The sequence below is a fragment of the Microcaecilia unicolor genome, chromosome 1, assembly GCF_901765095.1.
Source record: "Microcaecilia unicolor chromosome 1, aMicUni1.1, whole genome shotgun sequence".
Taxonomy (NCBI): Eukaryota; Metazoa; Chordata; class Amphibia; order Gymnophiona; family Siphonopidae; genus Microcaecilia; species Microcaecilia unicolor.
This window is the reverse complement of record NC_044031.1, coordinates 764,784,269-764,807,743: the sequence shown is the minus strand read 5'-3', so window position 1 is coordinate 764,807,743 and position 23,475 is coordinate 764,784,269. Positions and strand designations below refer to the sequence as shown.

Genomic DNA, 23,475 nt, shown 5'->3' with positions numbered 1-23,475 from the left:
TTCATTGCGGACGCTAGTACAGTTTCGGTGCTATGATTCGTCCGAAATCCTGATTGGGATTCGTGGAGAATTGAGTGTTTATTTAGGTATTCAGTAAGTTGTTTCGTCACTATACCTTCCATGAGTTTGGTCATTAGTGGAATCGATGCTACTGGGCGATAGTTGGTTAGGTCCATTGTGCTTTTTTTTAGCATCTTTCGGTAACGGAGTGAATAGGATGTTTCCTTTACCCGTGGGAAAGAGTCCATTTTGAAGTCTGTAATTTATATGCTTCGTGAGGTCTGTTTGAATTGTTTGGGTGCGGATCTTATTAGACTGTTAGGGCAGATGTCTAATTTGCATTGCGATTTGGCGTATTTTCCGAGCCAATATGAGATTTCTTTTGATGAGAGCGTGTCAAAGTCTGTCCATGATCTTTTTCTTGATGAAAAAGAATGAAAAATGATGTCTTACCTGATAAGTTTCTTTCCTTTAGTCCTACTAGACCAGTCCAGGAACCCTCTATCTAGTTTTCTTGTTTGTTATTTCTCCTTGGAGGAACTTCCTGCAGCTTTTCATTTTTGGACATGAATGTCTCCCATCTCCTGACTCAATGTAATACCTGCATGTCAGTTGAGTTTAAGCCTCATTACTTCTTTTTGCTCTTAAAATCTCAGTGGCACATTAACTGTAGTCTTTCAGTGTGAACAGTTGGAACTCAAATGAGCATAGTTGCTTGGCTATTTGAAATAGTGAGTATTCCAAGTTGTGTGAAACCTTATGGGGCGGTACTTGAAACTGTTTTTCTCTGTCTCCATGTGCTGGTAGATGGACATAACCCATTTATCTTGGCCTGGTCTGGTAGGACTAAAGGAAAGAAAATTATCAGGTAAGACATAATTTTTCCATGATTGGGTTGATCCAGTCCTGGGTTTACACATTGCATTAAGGGATTTGTAGTCTTGCTTTTCTTAGGGAATGTGATGGGGAAGTTAGAATTACAAGTCCGTGTGTGGAATGGGGTAAACCCAGGAATGGATCAACTCTGTCCGGTAACCCTAAGCACCGCTGACTGAACTTCTTAACTCAAGCACTTCTGTTTCTCTTTCTATCAATTTACAGCTTTTGTGAGCACTAAATTCACTAGAAAAAAATGTTGTGTCATTTTCTATATTAGCAAAATTATACTTTAAGCACGTCTCCTATTTTCCTGTGGAAGGCCAAAGGTAAATTCTGTGACAAAAGTTTAAAATTTCTGCAGCAATTATGTGGCATATTTGCATACATTTATATAATTTTTCATATCACGTATACATTTATTTTGTATGATTATACCAAAAAAAAACCCTGGAAATCTACTTTATTTGTATCTGTATAATTTGATTGGTTCTTTTGGGGTTTCATGGGTGGGGCAATTCAGGTATCCGTGTGAGGAAAGGAGAGAAAAGGAAGACATTTGGGGGGTGGGAAAAGAGGGGTAAGAAGATATAATCTCAGGAATGAGGGAGGGATGGAGAGATTTTGAGATTGAGGGGGTGAGGGAGGTGAAGGAAGAAAGTTCTGTGATTGAGGAGTAGGATGGGAAAGGGGGAGAGAGTTTTCAGATAGGGAGTGGGGAAGAAGGGAGAAGGTAAGAAAGAAGGTTGTGGGACCTGGGAGGAAGGAAAGCAGGGAGAGGATATGGGATCTGAGGGGATTTGGATTTGGGAGAGGAGGTATCCTCTTCCGAGCTGTAGTCTTGCTCTCCCTCATAATTCCCTCTTTCCTGCTCCCCGTCATGATCCATGGTCCTGTTTCTCCCCCCTCCATATCCCTGGTGTTCTTTTGTTTGTCTTTCTCATCCTTTGTCTCTCAATCCCACTTTCATCCCTTTCCCCAGCCGATCCCCATGTACTTACTCTCCTCTCTACCAGGTCTACTAGGTCCCCTCTTGTCTCTTCCTTGGCTGATGCCCACAGGACCTCTGTCACCATTGATCCCTCATAACCTCCTCATTCCAGTCCTTCTGCTAATCTTCACTGACAAGTGGAGGAGAGATTGGTGCCTTGGGCTGCTTCCTCTCCTTCTGCCACCTAGATTTGCAGTGTCATGCTGCTGCGGCTAGGAAAGCGAATAGAATGTTGGGTATTATTAGGAAAGGTATGGAAAACAGGTGTGAGGATGTTATAATGCCGTTGTATCGCTCCATGGTGCGACCGCACCTTGAGTATTGTGTTCAATTCTGGTCGCCGCATCTCAAGAAAGATATAGTAGAATTGGAAAAGGTGCAGCGAAGGGCGACTAAAATGATAGCGGGGATGGGACGACTTCCCTATGAAGAAAGACTAAGGAGGCTACGGCTTTTCAGCATGGAGAAGAGACAGCTGAGGGGAGACATGATAGAAGTATATAAAATAATGAGTGGAGTGGAACAGGTGGATGTGAAGCGTCTGTTCATGCTTTCCAAAAATACTAGGACTAGGGGGCATGCGATTAAACTACAGTGTAGTAAATTTAAAACAAATCGGAGAAATTTTTCTTCACCCAACGTGTAATTAAACTCTGGAATTCGTTGCCGGAGAAAGTGGTGAAGGCGGTTAGCTTAGCAGAGTTTAAAAAGGGGTTAGACGGTTTCCTAAAGGACAAGTCCATAAACCACCACTAAATGGACTTGGGAAAAATCCACAATTCCAGGAATAACATGTATAGAATGTTTGTACATTTGGGAAGCTTGCCAGGTGCCCTTGGCCTGGATTGGCCACTGTCAGGGACAGGATGCTGGGCTCGATGGACCCTTGGTCTTTTCCCAGTGTACTTATGTACTTATGAAAATAATGTCTCAAAGAACCAATCAGGCTCTGACTGAAAGAGGAAAAGGGCATCACATGGGCACTCTCCTCCCCCTCCTCCTTCCAGCCCAAATCAGCATGGGGCAGTGGGGTGCAGAGGGAGCAGTTGTGGTGGAGATATGAACCACGTGGCTATGCTTGGCCAGCCATTGTCTCCTCTATTCCGCTCTCCACACTCTGTTTGATTTGGCTGGTCTCTAGTCTGATGTGATTCCACAGGGATCGGTCAGTTCTGTGGCAAGATACGAAACGGAATGAAGCAGTCCAGCAAATGGCTCTGTTACCGTTGAACTGAATACATGAATGACTTCATGTATAATATCCACCAGGGTCCCTCAGAATGAGCCTCTCTTGATCTACAGAGTGAGGTCTGTTGGATCCTATGTCATAGTTCAGTGAGATGCAGACCCTCCCGCTCTTCCCCCTCCAGTATCACCTTCTCTGTAGGGCAGGTGTTGTCAGTAGCATGGCCCATTGGAGCCGACTCTGTGGGTGCTGTGGGTGCTTGAGCACCCCCAATATTGAGAAAATTCCTTGTATGTGTCCAGGGAGGGGTTATTTTCATTGGGCTAAGCACCCCCAATAATTTTGAAAAGTTGGCTCCTATGGCATGGCCGGTGGAAGAAGTGTTACTCTTTACTGTGTACAAGAAAGCAACTGCAAAGGTGACAAAAAGGAGTTCAAATGATGAGCATATAGTGGTTTGACACTTTGTTATGTTCAAATTCAAGGAGCGACTCAACACGAATTTGTGTTTCAGCTAAAAAGCCTTCATCAGGAGCTTGATCTCAAAATCTCATTTCATATTGAACCGAGGTCGTCAAAAACATGCTCAAACATATACATTAAGGATACTGACAAGTTCAGAAGGTAAAAACAGCGTCTCTCGCAAAGAGACACTGGAGATAAACAATCTTGTATATTATTATTATTAGCATTTGTATAGCGCTACCAGATGCACTCAGCGCTGAACACCTGACACAAAGAGACAGTCCCTGCTCAAAAGAGCTTACAATCTAAGTAATACAGACAGACAAGACAGTTACGGGTGAGGGAAGTAATGGGTGAGAAGGAAGGAAGGGACAAGGGCAGGGCAATTGAGTAGTGGCTAGGAGCTAAAAGCAGCAGTGAAAAGGTGGGTTTTCAGCATAGATTTGAAAACAGGTAGAGATGGAGCTAGACGTATAGGTCCAGGAAGTCTATTCCAGGCATAAGGTGCCGCGAGAGAAAAGGAGCAAAGCCTGGAGTTAGCAGTGGAGGAGAAGGGGGACGACAAGAGATTTGTCCAGTGAGCGGAGTTCACGGGGAGGAATGTAGGGAGAGATGAGAGTGGAGAGGTAATGGGGGGCTGCAGAGTGGATGTATTTAAAGGTCAGTACGAGAAGTTTAAACTGAATGTGGAAGCGGACAGGGAGCCAGTGAAGTGACGAGGAGTGGGCTAGTGTGGGTATAACGATTCTGGCTAGTGTGGGTATAACAAGTCGTGCCGCAGAATCACAGGATCCAACCACGAATCCCACAAAGCACTTGTTGAAGGGCAAAAGGCGTCATTTGGTAAACTGGAGCGAAGGAGGACTGCCGTTCCCTATCTCGTGTGTGTGTGGACGGACGAGAGTAACAACCTGTGGAGAATATTTTCAAGTCGGTTTGGACTCAAGTTCTCAGCTAAGTTGGATTTCCTTGCACTGTATGGCGGGGGACCCGGGGGGGGTGTTATTTATACAGCGGTTGTTCTACACTTAGACATTAGGGAATTGTGACGGAGTTCTAGGTATTAATACAGTGGGGGAAATAAGTATTTGATCCCTTGCTGATTTTGTAAGTTTGCCCACTGACAAAGACATGAGCAGCCCATAATTGAAGGGTAGGTTATTGGTAACAGTGAGAGATAGCACATCACAAATTAAATCCGGAAAATCACATTGTGGAAAGTATATGAATTTATTTGCATTCTGCAGAGGGAAATAAGTATTTGATCCCTCTGGCAAACAAGACCTAATACTTGGTGGCAAAACCCTTGTTGGCAAGCACAGCGGTCAGACGTCTTCTGTAGTTGATGATGAGGTTTGCACACATGTCAGGAGAAATTTTGGTCCACTCCTCTTTGCAGATCATCTCTAAATCATTAAGAGTTCTGGGCTGTCGCTTGGCAACTCGCAGCTTCAGCTCCCTCCATAAGTTTTCAATGGGATTAAGGTCTGGTGACTGGCTAGGCCACTCCATGACCCTAATGTGCTTCTTCCTGAGCCACTCCTTTGTTGCCTTGGCTGTATGTTTTGGGTCATTGTCGTGCTGGAAGACCCAGCCACGACCCATTTTTAAGGCCCTGGCGGAGGGAAGGAGGTTGTCACTCAGAATTGTACGGTACATGGCCCCCTCCATTCTCCCATTGATGCGGTGAAGTAGTCCTGTGCCCTTAGCAGAGAAACACCCCCAAAACATAACATTTCCACCTCCATGCTTGACAGTGGGGACGGTGTTCTTTGGGTCATAGGCAGCATTTCTCTTCCTCCAAACACGGCGAGTTGAGTTCATGCCAAAGAGCTCAATTTTTGTCTCATCTGACCACAGCACCTTCTCCCAATCACTCTCGGCATCATCCAGGTGTTCACTGGCAAACTTCAGACGGGCCGTCACATGTGCCTTCCGGAGCAGGGGGACCTTGCGGGCACTGCAGGATTGCAATCCGTTATGTCGTAATGTGTTACCAATGGTTTTCGTGGTGACAGTGGTCCCAGCTGCCTTGAGATCATTGACAAGTTCCCCCCTTGTAGTTGTAGGCTGATTTCTAACCTTCCTCATGATCAAGGATACCCCACGAGGTGAGATTTTGCGTGGAGCCCCAGATCTTTGTCGATTGACAGTCATTTTGTACTTCTTCCATTTTCTTACTATGGCACTGTCAGGCCTAGTAACCCTCAGAAAGTGAGCCCCTGTGCCGAACAGAGTTAGGCAGCCGGACAGTCCTGATCTTACTTGAAGAGTGGAGCAGCCACTCCTCAGGAGGTCAGGGGTGTGTAGCCACAGATGAGACTTCCAGGGCAGATGGAAAGCAGGAGCTAAATCCAAGACCAGACCAGTCTCAGAACAGGAGACAAGCAAAAACACAGTCCAGGCCCAGGCAAGATTCAGAGCAGTCGACAAACAAAAGCAGAGTCCAGGTCCAGGCAAGTTTCAGGGCAGGCTGCAAACAAAAGCAGAGTCCAGGTCCAGGCCAGTTTCAGGGCAGGCGGCCAACAAAAGCAGAGTCCAGGTCCAGGCAAGTTTCAGGGCAGGCGGCAAACAAAAGCAGAGTCCAGGTCCAGGCAAGTTTCAGGGCAGGCGGCAAACAAAAGCAGAGTCCAGGTCCAGGCAAGTTTCAGGGCAGGCGGCAAACAAAAGCAGAGTCCAGGTCCAGGCAAGTTTCTAAGCAAGAGCAGTCCAGGAAGAATCCAACGCCACAGAATCCACCAAAGCAGAAGCCGAAGCAAAGAGAGTTCTGCCTTGCTGCTCCTAAATAGCCCTCCCCATCAGGAGGACCGGTAACAGCTGAAAGGAGGCGGAGCTACCCACAACCGTGACTCAACAGCCCCGGATTGGCTGGCCAGAAGCAGTGGGTGGAGTCAGCCGCGATCGGCCAATCCGGACGTTGTGGGGAGTGACCTCGTTCCTCTGAGGCTCCGCGCCTGCAAGGGATCCCTTTCTCGGGGAACGCCGGCCCTGTCCACCTGGCCGGCGTCTCCCCGCCGCCACCGAAGCGGACCGGAGGGCCGGAGCAGCCCAGACTGCAGACAGGATTCCAGTGGTGCGATGCAGGGGCTTGGTGCCCGACCACCTCTCCTGGCCAACGCTCCCTGCGACACCCTGACAGCGTGGCATGCCCGACGGAGAAGCGGCACAGGTGAGGGACGCGACAGTACCCCCCCCGAAAGCCCCCCTCCTCCGTCTCGGCCCAGGTCTAGAAGGATAACGAGAGTGAAACTCTCGAACCAAGTCGGGTGCATGGACATTCTTTGCTGGTTCCCAAGAATTATCTTCAGGACCAAAATTTTTCCATGAAATCAAATAAAAAAGTCTTCCCCTTTGGAGCTTGGAATCCAGAATCTCCTGTACCTCAAACTCAGGATCCGGCTCAGAATCAGGAACAGTAATCCGTTTAGGTTCAGGATGCCACTGTGAGGCCCGGAAAGGTTTGAGTAACGAGACGTGGAAAGCATTGTGGATATGCAGGTTACTAGGTAAGTGAAGACGATAGACTACCGTCCCCACTCTAGATTGAACAGCAAATGGACCAATAAATCGGGGAGCAAACTTCAAGGATGGAAGACGAAGCTTCAGATATTTGGTGCTGAGCCAAACCTGTTGCCCAGGCTGGAAAACGGGAGCGGCCCGACGATGGCGATCAGCAAACCGTTTGTACCGGACCGCCGCCCGCTGCAAGTGGTGCTGTACTGTTCCCCAAGTGTCCTGGATAGTGGAGAGAGTAGGCTGAACTAGTGGAGGAGCGTGATCCAAAGGAAGCGGAGGAGGAAGACAAGGATGACGTCCAAAAACAGCAAAAAAGGGTGAAGTCTGGGAGGCAGAGTGCACACTATTATTGTAGGCGAACTCAGCCCAAGGCAAAAGATCAGTCCAATTGTCCTGACGGGCGTTAGTAAAAGCCCGGAGGAAAGCCTTAAGCGTCTGATTAGTCCGTTCAGCCATGCCATTTGTCTGCGGATGATAAGCTGAAGAAAAAAGTGTGGCGACACCAAAAGCGGAGCACAAGGACCTCCAGAATCGAGACGTGAATTGGGAACCTCTATCACTGATGATACGCCGAGGAAATCCATGTAACCGAAAAACATGCTGGACAAAATGAGAGGCCAAAACAGCAGCAGAGGGTAGGGTTCGCATAGGAACAAAATGTGCCATGCGGGAAAAACGATCCACCACCACCCAGATGACAGTGTTACCCTTGGAGGGAGGAAGATCCGTAATAAAGTCCATAGAAATGTCCTGCCACGGATGCTGAGGTATGGGCAAGGGTTGCAGAGGTCCCCAGGCCTTGCCTGGAGGAGACTTGGTGCGAGCACAGGTGGGACAGGTAGAAACAAACTGTAGAATGTCCTGAGCCATATGAGGCCACCAAAAATAACGGGAGATGAGCTGATAAGTCTTTCGGAACCCAAAATGTCCAGAAAAAACAGAAGAATGACCCCATTGTAACACCTTGCGTCTGGAGCGGGAAGGAACCGGGGTCCGCAGAGAAGCAGCAGCCACCACCGACGCAGGAAGACAAGCCGGATTTAGCATAGGAGAAACCTCATCCGGGTCCTCGGGCTCCTCAAAGGCTCGGGAGAGCGCATCAGCTTGGACGTTCTTTTCAGTAGGTCGGAAGATCAAGTGAAAGTCAAAACGGGCAAAAAAAAGAGACCATCTGGCTTGCCGTGGATTGAGACGCTTGCCATTCTGTAGATAAAGAAGATTCTTATGATCAGTGATCACAGTAAAAGGATGAGCGGCCCCCTCAAGAAGATAACGCCATTCCTGAAAGGCAAGCTTCATGGCTAGCAATTCTCTGTCCCCCACCGTATAATTACGCTCCGCTGGGGAAAACTTCTTAGAAAAGAAAAAACAAGGATGCCGTTTACCAGAAGAAGCCACCTGTGATAAGACAGCTCCAGCTCCAAGAGCAGATGCATCCACTTCAACAACAAAAGGCTTAGCAATATCTGGAGTACGGAGTACTGGAGCAGACACAAAAGCAGTCTTCAAAGTAGAGAAAGCCTCCAGAGCTGTGGGGGACCAATTCCGCACATCGGCCCCTTTTCTGGTTAAAGCTGTCAAAGGAGCTGTAATCAAAGAATAATGTGGAATAAACTGTCTGTAGTAATTGGCGAAACCAAGGAACCTCTGCAAGGCCCGAAGTCCTTGAGGCCGGGGCCAATCTTGGATAGCCTGAAGCTTGTCAGGGTCCATCTGAAGGCCATCGGCGGAGATAATATGTCCCAGAAAAGGAATAGTCGACTGATGAAAAGCACATTTCTCCAACTTGGCAAACAGTCGATGAGCCCGAAGGCGTTGCAGCACCGTGCGCACGTGCCCTGGATGATCCTGAGGAGAAGCAGAGAAGATAAGGATATCATCCAAATAGACAATAACGGATGAATACAGTAAATCCCGGAAAATGAAATTAATAAAGTCCTGAAAAACAGCAGGAGCATTACACAAGCCGAAAGGCATGACCCGGTATTCAAAGTGGCCTTCGTGAGTATTAAATGCAGTCTTCCACTCATCCCCCTCACGAATGCGGATCAAATTGTATGCACCTCGGAGATCCAACTTGGTGAAGACAACCGCCCCCTGAAGACGATCAAACAACTCAGGGATTAGAGGAAGGGGATAGCGGTTTTTAATCGTGATAGCATTCAGTCCTCGATAGTCAATACAAGGTCTCAGCGACCCGTCCTTTTTGGATACAAAAAAAAAACCCGCACCAGCCGGGGAGGAGGAGGGTCGAATAAATCCCTTGGTAAGATTTTCATGAATGTATTGCCGCATAGCAGCCGAATCAGTTCTGGACAGAGTATATAATCGTCCCCTAGGAGGCATCTTGCCCGGCAGTAAATCAATAGAACAGTCAAAGGGGCGATGGGGAGGGAGGGAGTCTGCCTCCCGTGCATCAAAAACATCTTGAAAGTCACTATATTCCTCAGGAAGACAAGCTTCATAAGGTCGAAGAATCCCAGGTGAGGCGGCAATGCTTCTAGGAGGAGGTTCCACAGGAGTCAGGCAGACCTCAAAACAACGTTTACTCCATTGACTGATCTCCCCAGTCGGCCAGTTGATGCTGGGTGCGTGCAGACGTAACCAGGGCAACCCTAGGATAACAGGATGGATAGCATGGGGCAAAATAAAAAATTGGATCTCTTCATGATGCAAGAGACCCACTTGCATCTTCAGTGGTGGGGTGAGCTGGGTAACAAGATGAGGCAGAGCTGAGCCATGAATGGACGTTACCTGCAGCGCGGGTCTACAAGGCACTGCAGGTTCACCCAGCTTCTTAAGAAGAGATGCATCAATAAAATTACCTCCCGCTCCAGAGTCCAACAGAGCTAAAGTGTTCACCCTGAAGTCACGCCAAAGGAGAATTATGGGCACAGAAATCAAGTTGTCTGGAAGGAAATTCGAATGACCCAACGCCACCCCTTCCTCAGGGCTTGGGTCTAGGCATTTCCCGGCTTATTGGGACACTCCTTCACAAAGTGACCAGGTTTACCACAATAAAGGCAAAGTCTATGGTTTCGTCTATGGGCCCTCTCAACGGCTGAAAGACGATGTCTGCCAATCACCATAGGTTTCTTCGGACCCCTCTGTGGTTGATCCTGCCGCACCCTGAGGAGACGTGGGCCGTCGCCTAGGAGGAGAAGTTCTTCGAGACGGACGCGAAGTTCCTTGTTCTCGTGCTCGCTCCTGGAATCGAACATCAATCCGGACACAGAGGGAAATAAGTGCATCCAATGTACTAGGAACCTCCCGACCAGCCAACTCATCCTTGATACGCCCGTTCAGGCCTTGCCAAAAGATCGCCGTGAGGGCCTCTTGATTCCACCTCAGCTCTGCAGCTAGAGTGCGAAATTGGATAGCATAGGCCCCGACTGAACTGCTTCCTTGCTGAATACGCAGCAGTTCACTAGCTGCAGAGGAAGGGCGTCCCGGGACGTCAAACACCATGCGAAACCTCCGCAAGAACTCTCCCAGATCAGAAAGAAGAGGGTCTTGTCGTTCCCACAAGGGTGAGGCCCATGCCAGGGCTGACCCCGACAATAGCGAGATGATGTACGTAATCTTGGCTCTGTCTGTAGGGAATGAAGCAGGTTGCATGTCAAAGAGCATTTGGCATTGGTTCAAAAACCCGCGGCAGGCGGCAGGTGTACCGTCAAACCGGGGAGGCTCAGGTAGACGGAAGGAAAGCTGGGGTGGAGTTGCTCGGCTGGCACCAGTAGTCGGACTGCGCTGGGCCGACATCTGTGAGCATACATCTTGAAGGACTCCCGAAAGTCTATTAAGCTGGGCCTGCTGTTGTTGAAGAGCTTGGGCCAGGTCGGTCAAATCAGGTTTATCCGGCGAGCTCATGGCTTCGGCTTACTGTCAGGCCTAGTAACCCTCAGAAAGTGAGCCCCTGTGCCGAACAGAGTTAGGCAGCCGGACAGTCCTGATCTTACTTGAAGAGTGGAGCAGCCACTCCTCAGGAGGTCAGGGGTGTGTAGCCACAGATGAGACTTCCAGGGCAGATGGAAAGCAGGAGCTAAATCCAAGACCAGACCAGTCTCAGAACAGGAGACAAGCAAAAACACAGTCCAGGCCCAGGCAAGATTCAGAGCAGTCGACAAACAAAAGCAGAGTCCAGGTCCAGGCAAGTTTCAGGGCAGGCTGCAAACAAAAGCAGAGTCCAGGTCCAGGCCAGTTTCAGGGCAGGCGGCCAACAAAAGCAGAGTCCAGGTCCAGGCCAGTTTCAGGGCAGGCGGCCAACAAAAGCAGAGTCCAGGTCCAGGCAAGTTTCAGGGCAGGCGGCAAACAAAAGCAGAGTCCAGGTCCAGGCAAGTTTCAGGGCAGGCGGCAAACAAAAGCAGAGTCCAGGTCCAGGCAAGTTTCAGGGCAGGCGGCAAACAAAAGCAGAGTCCAGGTCCAGGCAAGTTTCTAAGCAAGAGCAGTCCAGGAAGAATCCAACGCCACAGAATCCACCAAAGCAGAAGCCGAAGCAAAGAGAGTTCTGCCTTGCTGCTCCTAAATAGCCCTCCCCATCAGGAGGACCGGTAACAGCTGAAAGGAGGCGGAGCTACCCACAACCGTGACTCAACAGCCCCGGATTGGCCGGCCAGAAGCAGTGGGCGGAGTCAGCCGCGATCGGCCAATCCGGACGTTGTGGGGAGTGACCTCGTTCCTCTGAGGCTCCGCGCCTGCAAGGGATCCCTTTCTCGGGGAACGCCGGCCCTGTCCACCTGGCCGGCGTCTCCCCGCCGCCACCGAAGCGGACCGGAGGGCCGGAGCAGCCCAGACTGCAGACAGGATTCCAGCGGTGCGATGCAGGGGCTTGGTGCCCGACCACCTCTCCTGGCCAACGCTCCCTGCGACACCCTGACAGCGTGGCATGCCCGACGGAGAAGCGGCACAGGTGAGGGACGCGACAGGCACCAACAGTTGTCTCCTTCTCGCCCAGCGTCTTACTGATGGTTTTGTAGCCCATTCCAGCCTTGTGCAGGTGTATGATCTTGTCCCTGACATCCTTAGACAGCTCCTTGCTCTTGGCCATTTTGTAGAGGTTAGAGTCTGACTGATTCACTGAGTCTGTGGACAGGTGTCTTTCATACAGGTGACCATTGCCGACAGCTGTCTGTCATGCAGGTAACGAGTTGATTTGGAGCATCTACCTGGTCTGTAGGGGCCAGATCTCTTACTGGTTGGTGGGGGATCAAATACTTATTTCCCTCTGCAGAATGCAAATAAATTCATATACTTTCCACAATGTGATTTTCCGGATTTAATTTGTGATGTGCTATCTCTCACTGTTACCAATAACCTACCCTTCAATTATGGGCTGCTCATGTCTTTGTCAGTGGGCAAACTTACAAAATCAGCAAGGGATCAAATACTTATTTCCCCCACTGTATGTGTGGTCATCTTTCAGTTTGGAGTGTGTGTTGGTGATTGGGGGATTATCAGGTGGAAAAGGGTTTTTCATATTCATCCTGTTTTCTCATCCTTGATGAGTTTTTGTTTTAATTCTTTATTTATAAACTTTTCAATTACATACCCAAAGATACACTTTGTCAAGAAATACGTTAGAATTCCAAGGAAATATAACGTTATCCTTATGGTTAATTCCATAAGAAAAACAAAATTATGCTCATATACTTAGTCCTCAAAATGGGAGGCTGATTTACACAAACCTTATATAGAGGATAAAGGATAAATTTAAAGAAATTTAATTCAAAAAGTAAAGCGTTGAGGCCGTTACATCTTATATATGTCAAAGTCATACGTTAGGATACCTATGGGGGTTTTGGAACCGTTGCATTTAAAAAAGATCTAAGTTGTATCGGATCAAAGAAATGGAATGTCGTTGATGAGTTTTTACGGTGGATGTTTTTTTCCCCTTTTCCTCCTGACTGGAACCAATGATAATAACGGACTCCATAAAGTATAGGGATTGAATGTGACTTCTAACTGTTTCCCTGTTTGGAGAGTTGAGGTTCCAATTTGAGTAATTTTGAGTACTGTGACTCCCGTGTTGGAGTCTTTAAATAGATCCCTTGACAAACCACTCGCAAACTGAAGTTAAATAGTTTCAAACTTCTTAGAGGTGTTTCATAAGTAGTATACTGTGCCATACTTTGTATTGTTGTTCGAATATTTTTACTGCTCTAATTCCCTATTGGTCATATTTGAGCTATTCTTACTGTACACCGCCTCGAGTGAATTCCTTCAAAAAGGCGGTAAATAAATCCTAACAAATAAAATATGAAATGAGATTTTGAGATCAGACTCCTGATGAAGGTGTTTTAGCCGAAACACAAATTCGTGTTGAGTCGCTCCTTGAATTTGAACATAACAAAGCGTCAAACCACTATAGGCTCATCAATTGAACTCCTTTTTGTCACCTTTGCTGCTGCTTTGTTCTAGTTGGACTTTGCAAAGGTTTTTTCTTTTATGTTGTGTTTTGGTTTACCCTTTACTGTGTTTCATACTTAAGCAATGATAGGACCTTCAGTTTCTAGTTTCTCGGTCCCTGAATCCCAGAGGTGAGTTTTAAACATGTTGGGCCCAATATTCAGTATGATGTAATTGGCAAGGAGAAGCTCGCCTGTCCGGGACTGACCGGGCTTACCTGGATAGTGTCGGGCAAATGCCCGGTTGGCGTTGAAGCCGGCTATCTTGGGGGCATTCTGGGGACGGAGTTGGCACTTAGCTGGTTAAGGTAACCTCATAAATAGGACCACGTAAAATGCAATTCTTTCTTCATGCAGTTCTTCGTAGCCAATTAAGTGCTGAATATTGCACTTAGGGGCCCTTTCACGAAGTCGCGTAGGCGCCTACATGCACCAATTTGGAACTATCACCTGGCTACCATGTGGCCCGGGCGGTAATTTCATTTTGTATGCACGTCCAGTAGGCACGCCAGAAATGTTCTGGTGCACGGTGCTAACTGGGCGGTGATCGGCATTGTATGTGCGCTGACGATTACCGCCTGGTTAACGTGTGAGACCTTACCGCTAAGTCAGTGGCTGGTGGTAAGGTCTCAGGCCCAAAATGGACACGCGCCAATTTTCATTTTGCCGCACGTCCATTTTCGACCCCCCCCCCCCCAAAATGGCGTTTTGCAGGTGCGCTGAAAATTGAACCTGCGCATGTCCAGTACACATGTCTACACCTGCGCAGGCCACTTTTCGGCGCACCTTAGTAAAAGGACCCCTTAATCGGCTATACTTTATCTGGCTCTCCAGACCCGGAAATTCAACGATGGAGCTTGGACTTGGCCTGGAATCAAATTTTTGGGTAAAACACTGGCCGTGGCCAGCAAAAGCTGATTGTCACCGGCTGAATATCGGAGCCGCTAATTAGAGTTCATTCCAGAAATAGACTGCCTTTATAGATAGCCATAGGATGTGTGGAATTTGCATTGAAAGCATTTATTAGTAAGGTATTTGATATTTAGTTAAAAAAATTCTTTTGTTGGATAGAATTCTTGAAAATAAAAGCTCTTATTGATCCAGAGAACAGGTTTTTCAACTCACCTCTTCAATTCTGAGCTTATCAGCTTGATCATGATACAGACGTTCAAATATTTGAAAGGTATTAATCCGCAAACGAACCTTTTCCGGAGAGGGGAAGGCGGTATAACGAGAGGACATGAAATGAGATTGAAGGGGGGCAGACTCAGGACTAATGTCAGGAAGTATTTTTTCACGGAGAGAGTGGTGGATGCTTGGAATGCCCTCCTGCGGGAGGTGGTGGAGATGAAAACGGTAGCGGAATTCAAGCATGCGTGGGATAAACATAAAGGAATCCTCTTCACAAGGAATGAATCCTCAGAAGCTTAACCGAGATTGGATAGCAGAGCCGGTAGTGGGAGGCGGGGATAGTGCTGGGCAGACTTATATGGTCTGTGCCAGAGCTGGTGGTGGAAGGCGGGGCGGGTGGTTGGGGGGCGGGGATAGTGCTGGGCAGACTTATACGGTCTGCCAGAGCCGGTGGTGGGAGGCGGGGCTGGTGGTTGGGAGGCGGGGATAGTGCTGGGCAGACTTATACAGTCTTTGCCAGAACTGGTGGTGGGAGGCGGGGACAGTGCTGGGCAGACTTATATGGTCTGTGCCAGAGCCGGTGGTGGGAGTCAGGGATAGTGCTGGGCAGACTTATATGGTCTGTGCCAGAGCCGGTGGTGGGAGACAGGGATAGTGCTGGGCAGACTTATACGGTCTGTGCCAGAGCCAGTGGTTGAGAGGCGGGGATAGTGCTGGGCAGACTTATACAGTCTGTGCCAGAGCTGGTGGTGGGAGGCGGGGACAGTGCTGGGCAGACTTATATGGTCTGTGCCAGAGCTGGTGGTGGGAGGCGGGCTGGTGGTTGGGAGGCGGGGATAGTGCTGGGCAGACTTATATGGTCTGTGCCAGAGCCAGTGGTGGGAGGCGGGGACAGTGCTGGGCAGACTTATATGGTCTGTGCCAGAGCTGGTGGTGGGAGGCGGGGATGGTGGTTAGGAGGCGGGGATAGTGCTGGACAGACTTATACGGTCTGTGCCCTGAAGAGCACAGGTACAAATCAAAGTAGGGTATACACAAAAAGTAGCATACATGAGTTGTCTTGTTGGGCAGACTGGATGGACCGTGCAGGTCTTTTTCTGCCGTCATCTACTATGCTACTATGTTACTATCATATTGTTTCAGGTGTCTTAACATCATTCTCGTATTTTACTTTTGGTATTGTAACCTTATCTGCGAGGTCTTTTGTCTTTTATTTCTTGGAGGTTTTGTGTTTGGATGGCTACTATGTCTCATGCTGACTTGTTGTGAACTTTTCCATCTGTGAGATAAACTTAGCAGTGAACTCAGACTTCCTTGTTTACCTCGGGGTAACAGGTGCGAGGAACCTACCAAATATTTACAAGCTTCTGCATCTGAAGTGTTTGTCGAAAACATATTTTTTTGTGTGTAATTATCCTTCCTAAGAAGTAAATGCTGTACGTTAACCTTTGTGGTCCCGCAGCCAATGAAGTCAAGCTCATAATAGCGGGGGGGGGGGGGGGGGGGGGGGACAGGATTGATTTACCTCCCATCATCTGATCAGCAGTGTCTGTCGGCACAGCAACTCCTTCCAGCAATGAAGTGAGAAGGGGACGTCACGTAGATAAATTAATGAATGTTTTGTGACACTTTAACCTCGGCAGACTGCAGCATTAAAGAATCGGTCTGCGTTAGTATATATATTTTTTTCCTGTGCAGTGGTCTGACTGCTTCATTAAGTTGTAGGGTGTTACACACTTTAGCTTGATAGAATTAAAAATAAATTGTGAAAATTATTAAATGCACCTAGAGCAGATGCAGTGGATAACTGTATCCATGTGATGGCAAAATCAATGGTCTCAGGAGTGCCGTTCCGAGGATCTGTAGCTGAAAGAATGGGAAGTGGTTTTTGAATCCAATGTTCATTTCATTAGGTCACCCTTTCAAGGCAGCCATACTTTTATTTTTAGAAGTGGAGAAAAGTACTTGGAAGAAGCAGACAAGCTGTGTTGCCACACGTAGGGTGAATTGTTGGACAAAAGGACACCATGGGCAAGGGTTAATTTTGTGCCCCATTTGCTCACAGGCTGATTCCAAAGGTGGGATGCTTACCCCTATTCCTGGATTGAGGGCCGCCCAAGGTACTTGCCTTTTTTGCCCACCTCTTACAGCAGCCCTGGCCACAGCAAAGAATTTGATCCAGTCTTTTGACCAACGACCGCCTTCAGAAGGACGACAGAAGAGGACAGCTTTCCAGATTTGAGTCTGCAAAGCCAGCCAGCTGGCCGAAGCATCACATGCAGGTATTAATCTGCAAACAAACCTTTTTCCGGAGACGGGAAGGTGGTTAGAGGACATGAATTGAGGTTGAAGGGGGGCTGACTTGGGAGTAATGGTTAGGAAGTATTTTTTCATGGAAAGGGTGGCGGATAACGGTGGATGGAATTCCCTCCTGCGGGAGGTGGTGGAGATGAAAACGGTAATGGAATTCAAACACGCGTGGGATAAACACAAAGGAATCCTGTTTAGAAGGAATGGATCTACGGAATCTTAGCAGAGATTGGGTGGAGACACCGGTAATTGGAAAGCAAAACCAGTGCTGGACAGACTTCTACGGTCTACGCCCTGATCGTAACTGAATAGATAGGGATGGGCTAGAGTGTAAATTTTAAGGGGCTTCGACGTTAGCTCCAGAACTTAGTACAAGAAGAGTGCTGGGTAGATTTCTATGGTCTGTGCCCTGAGAATGGCAAGGACAAATCAAACTCGGGTATAAAGTATCACATACCATGTAAAAAGAGTTTATTTTGTTGGGCAGACTGGATGGACCGTCCATGTCTTTATCTGCCATCATTTACTATGTTACAATGTTACTCTCTGGGGTTCTACATGGAATGTTGCTACTAATTGGGATTCCGGAATCTTGTAACTCTAGGATTCCAGAATCTTCAGAACATTTAGTACAAGAACACTGTTGGGCAGACTTCTATGGTCTGTGCCCTGAGAATGGCAAGGACAAATCAAACTCGGGTATAAAGTATCACATACCATGTAAAATGAGTTTATGTTGTTGGGCAGACTGGATGGACCGTTCAGGTCTTTATCTGCCGTCATTTACTATGTTACTATGACTCCTCTGTCGAGCAGTGCTCTGTCATCAAACCTTCTAGGGACCAGGGGGAACCATCCTGTACTGTCTTCTTCCTTCTTACAGGATCATTTAAACAAAGAGCATAGTCATTATTTCAACAGATGCCAGGACCCAACTGAAGTAGCCATGGATCCCTCAGGAATACAACGGAGCTGGTATCTACTGACAGTCGGTCTTATCGCCTCTGTGGCTGCAATATAACATAGTAAATGATGGTAGATAAAGACCTGACTGGATGGACTGTACAGGACTTTATCTGCCATCATTTACTATGTTATATTGCAGCCACGGAGGAGATAAGATGGACTGTCAGCAAAAAATAAGTGAGGATGCCTTTAAACTGGCCGCAGAGGAACTGGTTTCATTTACTTAGGAGTACACATGGAAAATCTTTCTATTTTTCCCCCCTTTTTGTTTCTGTCATTTTAGCATGCGTCAAACATATTTTGTGTGTGTGCTAGAATCATTTAGGGGCCCTTTTCCTAAGCCACATACCAGCTCATTTTCGAAAGGGATCGCCGGCTATCTTCCGACACAAATCGGGAGATCGCCGGCAATCTCCTGATCCCGGCCAAATAGGTATTATCGGAAGCTGATTTTGGCTGGCCCCAACTGCTTTTTCGTCGCGGTGCCGGCCAACCTTCAAGGGGGCGTGCTGGTAGGTTAGCGAAGGCGGGACGGGGCGGGGGGGGGGGGCGTGGTTACGGGATGGCCGGCTTCACCTTATAATGAAAAAGGAAAATGGCCGGCTCGAATGAGCATTTCGCCGGGCGGACTTGGTCCATTTCTTTTTAGGACCAAGTCTGAAAAAAGTGCCCCAACTGACCAGATGACCACTGGATGACTCCCCTAACTCCCCCTGTGGTCACCAACCCCCTCCCACCCAAAAAAAGAAAAACTAAAACTTTTTTTGCCAGCCTGTATGCCAGCCTGAAATGTCATACCCAGCTCCTTGACAGCAGTATGCAGGTCCCTGGAGCAGTATTTAGTGGGTGCAGTGCACTTCAGCCAGATGGACCCAGGCCCATCCCCCCCTACCTGTTACACTTGTGGTGGTTAATGTTGAGCCCTCCAAAACCCCCAAAACCCACTGTACCCACATGAAGGTGCCCCCTTCACCCCTTAGGGCTATGGTAATGGTGTAGAGTTGTGGGGAGTGGGTTTTGGGGGGCAATTTGAGGGGCTCAGCACACAAGGTAAGGGTGCTATGCACCTGGAAGCTATTTTTGTTTTTTTTCTAAATTTTTTAAAGTGCCCCCTAGGGTGCCCGGTTGGTGTCCTGGCATGTGAGGGGGGCCAGTGCACTACAAATGCTGGCTCCTCCCACGACCAAATGCCTTGCATTTCGCCGGGTTTGAGATGGCCGGGCCCGGTTTCCATTATGGCTGGAAAACGGAGCTGGCCATCTCATGTAAACCCGGCGATCCGCCGGCGTTCCTGCTCTAAACCCGGCGAGCGATTTGGCCGGCGCCAAGCATGTTTCGAAAATACACTTGGCTCCGCCCCCTCACGGAGCCGGCCCCGAAGACGGCTGGCCAGCGATTTTGCCGGTGCCGTTCGATTATGCACCTCAAAGGCGCCTACGCACGCCCAACATGCGTCAATTTTGAGTTACCGCTCAGCTACCACGTGGCCTTTGAGGTAATTTCATTTTTGACGCGCATCCGATACGTGCGCCGGAAAATAATATTTATTTTCTGGCACGTGAGCGGTCATCGGGCAGTAATCGTTATTTTAAACGCGTAGACGGTTACCACGTGAGGTCTTATTGCTAGGTCAATGGCTGGCGGTAAGGTCTCAGACCCAAAATGGATGCATGGCAATTTTCATTTTGCCGCACGTCCATTTTCGTCAAAAATTTTAAAAAAGGTATTTTTTTTACAGGTTCGCTGAAAAATGATTCTGCGTGCGCCCAAAACATGCATCTATACTACCGCAGGCCATTTATAGCACCTTAGTAAAAGGTGTGGAGGAGTAGCCTAGTGGTTAGTGCAGTGGACTTTGATCCGGGGGAATTGAGTTCGATTCCCACTGCAGCTCCTTGTGACTCTGGGCAAATCACTTAACCCTCCATTGCCCCTGGTACAAAATAAGTACCTGAATATATGTAAACCGCTTTGAATGTAGTTGCAAAAACCTCAGTCTCGCCCGCAAGGTCCTCCTGTACATAGGTAATGCCACACTGGGAAAAGACCAAGGGTCCATCGAGCCCAACATCCTGTCCACGACAGCGGCCAATCCAGGCCAAGGGCACCTGGCGAGCTTCCCAAATGTACAAACATTCTATACATGTTATTCCTGGAATTGTGGATTTTTCCCAAGTCCATTTAGTAGTGGTTTATGGACTTCTCCTTTAGGAAACCGTCTAACCCCTTTTTAAACTCTGCTAAGCTAACCGCCTTCACCACGTTCTCCGGAAACGAATTCCAGAGTTTAATTACGCGTTGGGTGAAGAAAACTTTTCTCCGATTTGTTTTAAATTTACTACACTACACCAGAGGCGTAGCCAGACTTCAGCGGGAGGGGGGGCCAGAGTCTGAGGCGAGGGGGCACATTTTAGCCCCCCTCCGCGCTGACCCCCCCACCCCCGCTGAGCCCCACCATCACTTTTAACCTTCCCCCTTGGCACCGCTGCTTTTTACCCTCCCCGGCACCCCTCCCTGACACTGTCAACCCTCCCCCACCGCCACCATGGGTACCTGTGCTGGGGCCCCCAACCCTTGCCAGCCGAAGTCCTCTCTTCAGCCGGTCTCTGGGCCGGTGCATCACTGCAGCTTGTAGCTGATGTGGAAGCCGATTCTGCGAGTCAGTCGTCCTGCACGTTCCTACGTGCTGAACGTGCAGGACGTCAGGACGACTGACTCGCAGAATTGGCTTCCACTTCAGCTACAGGCTGCAGCGATGCGCCGGCCCAGAGACCGGCTGGCGGGGGTTGGGGACCCCTGCCAGCACAGGTACCCACGGTGGCGACGGGGGAGGGTTGGCAGCATTGGGAAGGAGGTGGGGGGGGCTGGGCCGAATCTGGGGGGCCCAGGCCCCTGTGGCCCCATTATAGCTATGCCACTGCACTACACGGAGTGGAACGGGTAGACGTGAATCACTTGTTTACTTTTTCCAAAAATACTAGGACTAGGGGGCACGCAATGAAGCTGCAAAGTAGTAAATTTAAAACGAATCGGAGAAAATATTTCTTCTCTTAACTTGTAATTAAACTGGAATTCATTGCCAGAGGATGTAGTAAAAACAGTTAGCTTAGCGGGGTTTAAAAAAAGGTTTGGATGGCTTCCTAAAAGAAAAAGTCCATAAGCCATTATTTAAAATGGACGGGAAAATCCACTGCTTATTTCTGGGATAAGCAGCATAAAATGTACTGTTTTGGGATCTTGCCAGGTACTTGTGACCTGGATTGGCCTCTATTGGAAACAGGATGCTGGACTTGAGGGACCTTCGGTCTGGCAACACTTATGTACTTATGTGAGGCCCAGTGTGCATGGCAGCATTATACAGTCTAAACTTATTTTTACGTTTTTGAACCTTGAGCTTGCTCAGTTCCGATGCTGGTATTTTGGCTACAAATTGCAGGAAGAGCTTTGAATGACAGACAGTCTTCTTCTGGCATCATGGAATGATTTCTCATTGGGAAGACGTCCTCTTATGCCATGGACAGATTAGACTTTGCGTTAGAGTTCTCTTGGAAGCATGAATCCCGAGTGTCAGCAAGAGGGTTGCATAAAGCTTTAATAATATTATGAAATGTAAATTTTAAGCTCCGTGCTTCCTGGGGGGGGGGGGGCACTTATAGTGGAAAAATGTTTGATTGGTCCAGTACAAATAACATTGGCTGCCACTTCCTTTCTGCCTTTCAGTATTTTTGAAGAGACTTTTGCAGCTGTTGTGTTGAATATTTTCTAAACTTATTTCCTGATTTATACAGCAACGTTCGATATCATGCGCAGAGATTCTTAAAACATTGTAACGAACACGTCTTTTTTTTTTTTTTTCCTCTAGGGTCCAACGATGATGTCCTGCCTGGTAACACGGTGGGTTCTAAATGCAGTCACTCTCCCTCTGCTACTGGAAACAACCCTCTCTTTAAATCCAGACGATCCCAACGTTTGCAGTCACTGGGAAAGGTAACGGGAGGCTTCTTTTGCAGGCTTAAGACATAAGACATAAACATCGCCACACTGGGACAGACCAAAGGTCCTTCTAGCCCAGCACCCTGTCTCCGACAGTGGCCAATCCAGGTCACAATCACCCGACGAGATCCACGGAGCAAAGCATTTTGTACTGCTTGTCCCTGGAATAGCGGATTTTTCCCTACGTCCATTTAATAACATTCCATGGCCTTTTCCTTCAGGAAGCCGTCCAAACCTTTCTTAAACTCTGCTAAGCTAACCGCCTTAACCACATTCTCCGGCAACGAATTCCAGAATCGAATTACGCGATGAGTAAAGAAAAATTTTCTCTTATTTGTTTTAAACTTACTGCACTCCAGCTTCATCGCATGCCCTCTTGTCCTAGCATTTTTGGAAAGCGTAAACAGACGCTCCATATCTATCTTTTCCACTCCACTCATTATTTTATATACCTCTATCATATCACCCTTTAGCCGCCTTTTCTCCAAGCTGAAGAGCCCCAGCCGCTTTAGCCTTTCCTGATAGGAAAGTCGTCCCATCCCCTTAATCATCTTTGTCACCCTTCTCTGCACCTTTTCCAATTCCACTATATCTTTTTTGAGGTGCGGCAACCAGAATTGAACACAATACCCTAGGTGCGGTCGCACCATGGACCGATTCAGTGGCATTATAATATCCTCATTTTTGTTTTCCATCCATACCATACATTTGCTAAGCATAATTATTGTGTTCAGTTAACCGTAGGGGAAATGTTTAGCTGGTGGTTGTGAGCATTTTTTTTTAGCAGCTCTTGGCGTTGTTCCCCGGTACTAATTCTGGGCCATGTCCAGGCACCAGCATGTAATATCTAAGTTTTTGCGACTGGCTTTCTCTTATGTGGCTAACCAGCTTATTTTCGAACGAGAAGACCGGCCATCTTCCGACACAAATCGGGAGATGGCCAGCCATCTCCTGAAGCCGGCGAAAGCGGTATAATCGAAAGCCGATTTTCGCCGGCTTCAACTGCTTTCCGTCGCAGGGCCGGCCAAACTTCAAGGGGGTGTTTCGGCAGGGTATGGAAGGTGGGACGAGGGCGTGGTTACGAGATGGCCGACTTCGCACCGATAATGGAAAAAAGAAGGCCGGCTCTGACGAGCACTTCGCCGGCTTCACTTGTTCCATTTATTTTCATGACCAAGCCTCGAAAAGGTGCCCGAATTGACCAGATGACCTCCCCTTACTCCCCCAGTGGTCACCAACCCCCTCCCACCCCAAAAAAAAAATTCATTTTTTTTGCCAGCCTCTATGCCAGCCTGAAATGTCATACCCAGCTCCATGACAGCAGTATGCAGGTCCCTGGAGCAGTTTTTAGTGGGTGCAGTGCACTTCAGGCAGGTGGACCCAGGCCCATCCCCTCCCCCCCAAAAAACCCCACTGTACCCACATGTAGGTGCCCCCCTTCACCCCTTAGGGCTATGGTAGTGTTGTACAGTTGTGGGTAGTGGGTTTTGGGGGGGGATTTGGGGGGCTCAGCACACAAGGTAAGGGAGGTATGTACCTGGGATCAATTTGTGAAGTCCACTGCAGTTCCCCCTAGGGTGCCCAGTTGGTGTCCTGGCATGCGAGGGGGACCAGTGCACTACAAATGCTGGCTCCTC

At 48.3% G+C, this 23,475-nt stretch overlaps 1 protein-coding gene across 2 annotated transcripts in view; it reads left to right on the top strand.

The window, feature by feature from the left end:
- Positions 1–23,475, top strand: part of MEGF11 (multiple EGF like domains 11) — a 610,695-nt gene that overhangs the window by 3,312 nt on the left and 583,908 nt on the right. For both annotated transcript variants that reach the window (XM_030189787.1, XM_030189786.1), the window contains exon 2: positions 21,708–21,832. In XM_030189787.1, the coding sequence (XP_030045647.1) occupies positions 21,717–21,832 (116 nt within the window). In that variant the 5' untranslated portion in view covers positions 21,708–21,716. The remainder of the gene's footprint in view (positions 1–21,707; positions 21,833–23,475) is intronic.